Below are 10,039 nucleotides of genomic sequence, written 5' to 3'. Positions count from 1 at the left end.
GTGAAATGTAAAACTATCCACTAAACTATTTTTTACTGAAGCAGCCAACAAGAAAAGTTGTTTTTACTTCTAACATATGCTCTGCCTCTCTCCCTCTTTGCCAGTAACACTTCTGAACATTTTAAATATCAAGTACTATAACATTCCATTTATAAAGTTTATGCCCAGTATAGCATTGTCAAGTTAGAGGAGGAAAGGAATACACTAAAGATTTTTTTTAAACCTGCCAATTGTGCAGAATTCTGTTTCGGAAGTTGACTTCCAATAACTCAACAGCCACCTTTCTTTCGTGCAATTTAGTTAGCTGAGTTTGAGTGACCTAGCACACACACCTTTCAAATTACTAGCAATTGACATTTGATGAAACAATGACAAAGCTATTACATATGAAGTCCCATAAATATGTCTGCCACATTATGAGCAATTAAGATAACCTATACCCTATTATACTTTTAGTAAACTTAAGAAATGTATCTATGTGCTGAGAGATTTTATGGCAGTGGGGCAGTATACATATAACCAGAGGTACCAAGTATTCTGATGCCTCCTAATTAAGAACAGTCTTTAGGTTTCAAAAAAAAAGAATAGATTCCTGTTTTTTTCTCCTTCACCTTGGTCCAGCAGAGGGCTAGATGTTATTCAATATTCTATTACTGCTTTCAATAAAAGCAATACAGAAAACATGTGTATGACAAATTGTTTTAATTAAGAACTTAAAACCAAAATTTTAAAAAGACAGTCTTATATAGTAAGTATTTTATTCTATATTTAAATATCACTGGATTCTCAAACAGTTTCAAACTTTTCAACGTGAAAGGTAATTTTAAACTATCTTGCTGTCCTGCAAGTTGTCCCAAGAATTAGGAACATGATTACAACCACATTAGTTTCCAGAATGAGAAGGAAAAGGTAAAACCATCAAATTGTTACAACTTAAAAAATTTCATAGGCTCAAAAGGTAATTTTCATCCCTAAAGAGAAAAAAAGAAAAGAAAACTTAGCTGACTAATGACGCGGACATAAGAAGAGGGCTTACTTCCTGTTGATTCACCCGTCATTCATGCACATAAGGGTACTTTAAAACCCAGTTCATTTGTCCTCTACTTAAAAAGGGGGAAAATTGGTCAATATTGCCTTCTAGGTTTTATCTCCACCTGGAATTTTCCGTAGTAAGCACATTAAATATAAGTCTGTTTTCTAGAGAGAAAGTCTGGCTCCTTCAAAGCCTAGAGGAGGTCGGGTTTCTAAGGCAGTCCATTGGTCTGGGGCCCAACCTACTCCCCAAGGCTATCTTCCCTAAGATTGTCAGATGCAACACGATCGCTTGAGCTGGATGGTTAAAACTGAACATGCAAGAAGTGGCTCTAAAGGAACTGTTTTCACAATCAGCTACACAATCACGATGCCACAGTAATTTGATCTTTAGGTACCTGCGATGTTTAAGTACTTTAATAACAGCAAAATTCACCAGAATTACTAGCAAGGTTGTTTTGGACAACACATAGAACTGCCTCTTATTAAATATACATCTGAATGGTTAGGAGAGCTCTCTATGTAAGACAATTCACCTCAAAATGATGCAAAATATTTAAAAAGTCTTTTTTAAAAAACAGAGAAAGCTCATGGTTCTTCAGGATGTTTTCAAAGCTTAATACAGTTTTAAGATGACACTGTGTAAAGATTTTATTTGGAATAAAACATATTTGTGTTCTAAAAATTGACCATAATACTTCAAAGACCCAGAGTAAAAATATCAAGGAAACGCTCAACCTCACATCAAAGACCAAATTTTCACTCACGTATCTCCAGGGCTAGGTTGGAATCGGCAAAGTACCACCTTCTCTCTTACAGAGAACTTAGCACTCATCTTCCTGGATATTCCTTTCTCTGCTGGATGGAAACCAGTGATGCTTAAACCATTTTTCTACCCCAAAAGCAAATGCACTAAATAGAATGAGCACTTCATTTACAGAATTACATTTGTGCCTATACACACACCACCATTCTCTCTCATTAAGTTCTATATAAGAGCTACTGGCTGGGAATCTAGGAATAATGTATTTCAACCAAAAGTCTGAATAATGTACATCATCAAGGCTTTGTTCTTAGTTCTGTAAAGGAAAAAGTAGAGAAATTAAGGGTAGGCCACATCTCTAATGGGTATCTTAATATTTGTCCCCCATCCACAGTAAGCAAGACAATCTCAATTTTATTAAATGGAATTTCAGATTTTAAGTTCTAAATGTCATTGCCAACTACTATAGAAGAGGCAAAAGTCCACAGTGGGTATGCACCAAAAGGCCAGACTGCAGCCAGTGACTGATACCCCATGTGTTCTAAAAAATACCTCACAATAAAAAAAGTGAGTCTTTGACTCAAAAGAAACTTCAGTACTACTCTAAACACACTGTACTGGCACTTCATTTATCGGAATGCATTTCAACTATTAAACTCTTAAGTGCCCAGATGGTCATTTAACAAGATGACCCTCACCCAGCCCAGATAATTCTTAAATGTTAGTCTACATGAAGTGGTGCTGAACCAAAACACAGTAAGTTTAATCTTTCAGGAACTACCAAAGGTCTAGTGTCACTATACACGGAATCAAGATTAACGTCGAAACTCACTTTTGACTTGATATTCTTTCACAAAGAAAACCACATACAGAAAATGAGTCTGCTGCTGCAAGTTGGAATGCTCTTCCTCACTATGGAATCTGAAAAGTTATTCAGAACAGGATGAAAATTGGCTCCACCTAAACTTACGAAAAGAAGACTGAATATTAAGCATCTATAGCCACTTAAAGGCATTTGGTGTCAGTATCTTAAAAGATTAAGATGCTTTAAAACAAAACCCTTATAAGAATATCAAAGATTTAGGGAATTATCTTCATAAATAACCAAATGTCTATGGCTTCAGCTGTCGCCCTACTGCTGAGGTAGGTGACCAAGATTCATCAAAATAGAACAATCTTTTAGAAATTCCCTAGGAAAAACCTTGCATAATCACTTTGTTTCTTAAACCTGCGTCCGATTTCTTTTGATAGTTTTTGCTCTGTTTTTTCTTTCTTTCATTTGCACTTTTTAAGAGAGGCTGTCCAAGCAACCGTTTCTTCCTTTAGGCTCTTGCCGAATAGCATCTCATATATTCTGTCATCCATGGATTCTCTGAGGAAGAAGCCTTTATCTTTCTGTTCTTCTCCACGTCCACAGAGTGAGCACGCTGCCTTTGAGCAACCAGTTTCCTTTTTTCCACCTGTCTTCTGTTCTTGGCTCGTAATGCTGATTCGTGAATCTAAGGAGAGTTAAAAAATAAAAGTATAACTTAAGTGGCTTTTGTTCTAATTTTCAAGAATATTTGCAATGTGGATACTACTTCCAGGTCACCTGCAGCAAGGCAGAAGCAGGCCCAACCTCATAATATTCAGTTCTTCTGTGTATAAAAGCTTCTCTGGAAAAGCCATTCCCCCTGGATTCTGTGGTTTACCACCATCAGTGATAAAGAAACAAAGCAACAGAAAATGTCCACGGACTAAATTTCAGCTATAAATGTTAAGCGACTAATTTGCATGTGCCTCTAGAAATCGGCTGTGGAAAATTACTGGATCTGCTTAGTATTAAAGCATGGATAAGTATTCCATTAAAGGACTTTAAATGTTTTACAGCAAATTACTAAAAGAACAATCTCAAGGGATTTTACTACCTAGACGTTTCACACCACAGATGAACCCTGTTAAACTTAATCCCATGGCGTTGCCAGAGGTCTTTTGTTAAACTACAGCTTTGTTGTCTCAAATATCACTCCAAATAACACCATCTGCTAGGGTTCAGAAGTTTGTTCAGTAAAAATTTGATTATGGTATTTAACCAGAATTCAACCAGTTTGCACTTTCTCCTTCTTTTCATTCCCTCTTTGCTTCAGGCTATAGTAATAGTATTAGCGCTAACATACATAATTGTTTTTTGGCTCTACATGAGGACCCTCCTGTCTGACATGTTCTAAGGACTTTGCACAGGGACCAGCCAGGGCTAACTCAGGGGACAACTGAAACTCCTGGGAGTAAAAGCCACCACTATGGATGAGCAGGGGAAAACATATTCATTCGAATTTAATCCGGAGAGCAAAAGGAAGTCCATGGTAGATATCAAGAACTACAGGAGAAGCAGTCTAATGACCAACCAATAACAAAGGAGTCAAGGAAACACCAGTTATCAAAGCCAAAGGAACTGGAAACCTCTCAAGAGGCCCACAGCAAATCTAGATGGGCAGCTGCCAGCCCTGGTTGTGCCCCTCCTGTGCACCTCCTGGCCCCCCAGGAACTCGAGAACCCTGACTCCATCTACTCCTTCACCTGGCTCTCTGTTGGTAAACCCTTCCATGTATGTACCAGCTAACTCCCAGCAAAACCCCTTGATCTCCAGGCAGCCAACATCCAGAATCCTCCTGTTTGCTAACCAGATGCCCAGTTCTGGGCTTCCCTTGGTCCACCTAAAATCCCCCAAGATCTACCACAACCTCAAAGTTTCCCAGTGACACAGGATATGATACCCAGTGACAGGAACGCAGCCCAATCCCACCCTACCAGGGACAGCAGAGAACAGGTTGCATACGAACCCACCTCATGCACTGGGGCAGAAGCACAGACATTGTGTGTTTTTTGGCTTCCTGTATCTGTCTGTTTTTCTCCCCACCCATAAAGAGCAAATGGATGTTTATTTTCTTTTATTTTACTTGAGGATCTTTGAGGACTTTTGACTGCTTTCCTATTTCCTCTAGCAAATAAGGCACTTTGGTTTTGTCGAGGTCCGATACTGTCGGGTACTTTGTCAGTCTCTTTTGTTCCAATCTGTTGTTCAGGTTTTTCTTTTACATCTTTCACTGGCAGTGCTTTTTAAAAAAGAGATAAAACAAGATGAAAATGCTTTAAAATCAGGTTTGCATATAATTACTTTAAATATTTGGATAGAAAAATCCATAATGTCAGTACCATTTTCACTTATAGTTCAATTCACAAGTTTCACTTAAAGCAAAAATACAGAAACAAGTTAGTATAATAATTTTCAGTCTATCCCATTTTTAAATCAACAAATACACCAAGATTAAAACAAGCCTGTTCAAAAGCAACGACTGTCACTCATATTCTGAGATTAAGCATCTCAATTAAATATTAAAATTACGAAGGCACCACGGCCTAATGGCTCTCTCCACAATCCCCAAGATAAGTCCGCTCATCTTAATGCCTTGCTTCAGGGAGAGATCTGGGTTTGTGGTAATCAGCAGCAGCTGCAAAAGGTCCGTGTTTAAGTTACTCACTCGAGTTCCAGGGTTCCATTTCTTTTTGATGCTCCTGATTATAGGAAATGCTCCCTATGGCTCTGACCTGCTCCTGGAAAGAGCAGGCAACCTTAATTTGCAGGCCCTCAGTCATAATAGGGAGTGGTTTCCATAGTTACTCACCTGGGTGCACAGCTGTGCATTCCTGTAGGAAGAGCTGGAGATGGGGGCTCCTGTGTTAGGAGAGCTTCCCCAACACTCACAACAGAAATGACTACCTGAACCAGGGCCCACGGTCCACACGTCCCAAATCCCATCAGCAGAGCTGGGGAAACGGGGAATGGGGCTGCCGACCTGAAGTGAACAGAAGCTTAAGGATACCTCCCAAACATAACTGTTTCCCCTAAATACCTTTTATGATTTTGCCATTCGTTATTTTGTATACCCCCTTTATTTTTTGTAAAAGTTATACTATTTTGCTTGAATCGTGTGTGAGCCCATGTTTCATTTCAGCCTAAACTTCCATTTGAATAAAAGCCCCTGATGCATCGAGAGCCCCATTACACTCACCCCCATTGTTAGGCCTTAAGGACACCCCTCGCTTCAGAAGATTCACAATTTGGCTCTGGTGATGATTTTCTAGATTGCTCTTCCAAAACCTTGTCACCTCTTTAGGACCGGCTCTTGTCCCTGACTACTTCCAACTGTGCTTCTTTTTTGCCTGTGTCCAGGTCCCCTTTAGAGTCGAGTGAGCCCCTGCACAGGCAGTCCAGACACAGTGGCACATGTGCGCGAGAAGACTTGATAGACCATTTGTCAGTTCTGTCTTCAGCAATGACCTTGACTCTACCAAATTGTTTCATTTACTACTAAACATTTTAAGGAACAGACAATCCACACCCAACCCTGTGTTTAATGCTCTGCATCACCATGCACGGTAACTTTGAAGCCAGCACTGGAGCTGTTTAGGACGACGTGGGATGACAACCTCCCATTTTATCATGAGAACCTAAATCCATTCATTGCTCAAACATTTCTCTGAGTGATGTGTCCACACCTTGTCCTCTTCTCTCCCCTGGATAGAGGAGGAGGCAGAAAGGAGCCCATGAGGGCCAAGACAAAGGGAAACGAGGCAAGGCTTGTGTAGTTACAATACTGAGAAAGGGAGGAAAATCACCCTAACCAACTGCCCTGATTCATTTCCCTTCCTTCTCTCCCTCTCTCATCCCATGTATGTCTAACCAGAGCTTCCAGGGAGGCCTGCCTAGAGAAGGTAATAACGATGTAATTTAAAGGACAAGCTGAAGGTAGCCAGGAGGAGAATGGGAAAGAGAATCCAGGAGGACAGAGTGACTTGTTCAGAGGCATAGAGAGCATGGAGAGGAGAGGGAATATAAATCATTTGAAATGACAGGTATATATCAAAAAAGGCAAGGGAAAAAATCAATGATAAGCGTCCATCTTAAAAAGTTAGAAAAATAAGCTCAAAGAAAATTAGAGTAAGGAAAAGAAGATCATGAATTAATGAAAACATATCATAAAGAAAACCAAGAGTTAGCCTGGAAAAACACTAACAGAATTCACAAACCTCTGGCAAGATTGATTAAGAATGAGGAAAATGTGGTGAAAAGTAAACTAAGTAAAAATAGAGCAAATGCAGGAATTGAGGTTAAACGTGCACTGACGACAGGTACGTGTAGCCCCTTTCTCCCAAAACCCCACTAAAGTGAAGGAAAAAAGGTAGAAACCCACAGTACAAACAGCAAGGGAGGTGATGACATCAGTCAAAGGGGTCAATAAAATTTTGGAAGATGGAAAGAAATGAAGAGGTAGAAGTGACCTCACAGAACTGAGTAAGGCGAATCCTCACTCCCTGAAGGAGAAAGGCCCACAGGACACAAGCTGAACACCAGAAAGAACTAGAATTGGAGGCACCAGATTCCCCAAAAGGCTAGTGCAGTGGGCTGCCCTTTCCAAAGGTCCGGCATCAATCAGTGCCCAGCCCACATGCTCTCCTGACAATGTAATATGAACGGAACTCTGTTGAGCACTGGGGTCCATGCTTCTCCCCTTTGACCCTGGGCAGACTTTTGTAAGTGTGGGATGGGGTGAAAGAGGTGCTTCGTGTCTCCCAGCGATAAGTTGTAAAGGGTAATACAGCATCTGCCCACATCTCTCTCAGGGAGACCAGCCAGCATGTTAGAGGGAGGGCCAGGCACACCAGGATATCATATGTGAATGTCCTAGCAGAGCAGGCTCCAGCCCTGGAGCCTTCCAGCAGAGGCCATAGATAGAGCAGAGGCAAGGCAGAACCTGCACCTGGGCCAAATTCCAACCGCAGAAACCATGTGCAAAAATAAATGAGTACCAGAGGTGTAAGTCACTAGTTTTCAGTGTAATTCTGTTATGCAGCAATACATACTTCTTGCATAGTCTTTCCTCTGGTCCATATCCAGGCGACCGCCCCTCTCTGACCGCAGAAGGCACATGGATTACTCTCTGGAGAGGAAGAGCCAGAGGGGGTATGGACTTGGGGCACCAAGCACAGTAAAAGCAAGCCTCACTTACATATGAGCACACAGGCTCAGAGCAGACATTTGAGTGCATCCTCTAATAAGAGACCAAAATACACAGAAAAAAACTAGGCCGGGATATAAGAGAGCTCTCAAAGGATATTTATGGCTTTCTGCAGGGAGTGAAAAGAAATCCAAGAACAGCATGCTATTCAAAAAAGGAGTTTTTTTTTTTAAAAAGAACACTTGGGACAAAAAAAGGTAATCTCTTCAAAATTTAAAACTAGGCTGATAGAATTAAAAATGTCAATAGAAAGTTTTGAAGGTAAAATTGAAGAGTTCTCCCACAAAATAGAACCCAAAAATCCCAACATCAAAACGTTTTTATATAAAAATGTTAGAAGTTTCATCCATCCAGTTAAAAATAATTGTAGAAAGAAGAAATGAATAGAGCAAATTATTTTAAACAGCTAGTAGTACTAGAAGATATCCCTGAACTGAAAGAAAACGCCCACCCAGATTGAAAAGGCCCGCCAAGTTTTCAGCCCAATGAATGAAAAAAGAAGCACACAGACTTTTAAAACACCTAGGATAAAGACAGTCTCCTAAAAACTTCCAAAACAACAAACAGGTCACATACACAAGATAGGTGTTAGAATGGCATAGTACTTCTAACAGCAAGACCAAAATCTCAAATTCAATATAATAATATCTTCAAACACTGAAATTTCTAATCTAGAATTCTCTACCTTGCCAACATATCAGTCCAGTCTTTGGATATAATAATGGAATTTTCAGACTTGCAAGTTCACAAAATTTTTACTTCCCATGCAACATTTCTCAGGATTCACAGAGGATGTGCTCCACCAAAAGGAAGGGATAAGCCACGCAAAGGAAGACCTGAGATTTATAAGACAGGGGTCAGATGAAGGAGGTAAGTGATGGGAATACTACTCAGCAAACAGTGGAGAGAAGCCCCAGTCTGGCAGCAGCGTCAGATCTGGACAGCATAAGGTCTAAATTGGAACAGGAGAATCAAAATTCCCAAAAAAGTATCTCCAAGGAAAAAAATTAAATGAATAGAACATCTAACGTGTCAAGCATGTGACAAGTTTTACAGTAGTACCAGACTATTTCAGGCTGAATTAGTGATGGGAGTGTAAAAAAATGAAGCAATGATTAACTTCAGCAAAAACAAATGATAAAGAAAATATAATGAGAATTTACTACATGGCTCACCTGCAAATATTTACATAGCCAGGATAATTCAAACACAGAATAGTGGCTGAGCAAAAGAGTCATACAGTTAACACTGGGACAAAATGGGTGCTGGAGTATGTCTGGGCAGGGAGAAGGCAGAGGTAAGATCTTGAGCTAAATCTTCATCTCCCATAATGGAAGTCAATATGTAATGTTTAAACTAACAGAGCCAACAGATAAGTCTAACAGAGAAGAGGGGACCCAATGCTGAAAGGAAAGCTAAAAAGAGTTGGAAGGAGCGCCCTACAGAGCAAGGGACATGGGTGGGACATGGTCAGAATTACTTTTTTCATGTTAAGCACATTTTTTTAAATTATGCATGTATATACCTTTGCTTAAAAAAATAATAAAATTTAATTTAAAAAGAAATATGACTATGAAGAAAGGAATTGGAGACAGTCTAGACCACCCCTCAAAGCATGCTGGCTCTGGAGGGAAGGAGTCCCACAGTGAACAAGCACTCCCACCCCACTGCCACAGGGAACGTCCAAACAGCTTTTCAGTACCCATCTCTTAAGAATGAGAAGCTGAGGATCATTAGATATTTGAGAAAAGTCGCTAACATGAAATACAGGATTACAAACAAAAAGAACCAAAAGGAAGGGGGTGGGGGGAAAGACTATGCTAAAGAAACATACAAGAAGAAAATGCACAAAAAACTTTCATAGCAAGAATCTCAGCAAGATAAGATACTATATGCATGGATCAGGAATAGAATACGATTTTTAATAAAGGAATAAAAAGAGCAAGGGAAGGAGGAAAGCAAGGAAGGAAGGAAGAAAGAAAGCGAGGGAGAAGGAATGCTGGCTCAGAAAACAATTCAAGAGCTCTAAAATTAAAGAATAAATAGGATCCCACAAATGAAAGATGTAAGAGAAGAGCTGGAAGATAAGATTGAGAATATCCCCCAGAAAAATAGAAGAAAAAAAATAATGGGAACTGGGGGAAGGGCAGGGTCACAAAATTAGAGGATAAATTCATGATGTCTAACA

At 39.8% G+C, this 10,039-nt stretch overlaps 1 protein-coding gene across 3 annotated transcripts in view; it reads right to left on the bottom strand.

Annotated features, from left to right (window-relative positions):
- Nucleotides 1-685: 685 nt before the first annotated feature.
- CCSAP (centriole, cilia and spindle associated protein) overlaps nt 686-10,039 on the bottom strand; it is a 13,213-nt gene continuing 3,859 nt past the window's right edge. Inside the window, exons 1-3 of one of the 3 annotated variants that reach the window (XM_070228378.1) lie at nt 7,697-7,893; nt 4,619-4,887; nt 686-3,294 (exon numbers count right to left, since the gene is read on the bottom strand). In XM_070228378.1, the coding sequence (XP_070084479.1) occupies nt 3,118-3,294; nt 4,619-4,887; nt 7,697-7,763 (513 nt within the window). In that variant the 5' untranslated portion in view covers nt 7,764-7,893 and the 3' untranslated portion in view covers nt 686-3,117. Of the gene's footprint in view, nt 3,295-4,618; nt 4,888-5,313; nt 5,569-7,696; nt 7,894-10,039 lie in introns of those variants that run through there. The other 2 variants (XM_070228377.1, XM_023646324.2) reach the window with 2 other exon arrangements.

This window comes from Equus caballus, chromosome 1 (assembly GCF_041296265.1).
Source record: "Equus caballus isolate H_3958 breed thoroughbred chromosome 1, TB-T2T, whole genome shotgun sequence".
NCBI classification, from domain to species: domain Eukaryota; kingdom Metazoa; phylum Chordata; class Mammalia; order Perissodactyla; family Equidae; genus Equus; species Equus caballus.
This window is presented reverse-complemented; position numbering and strand designations above follow the sequence as displayed.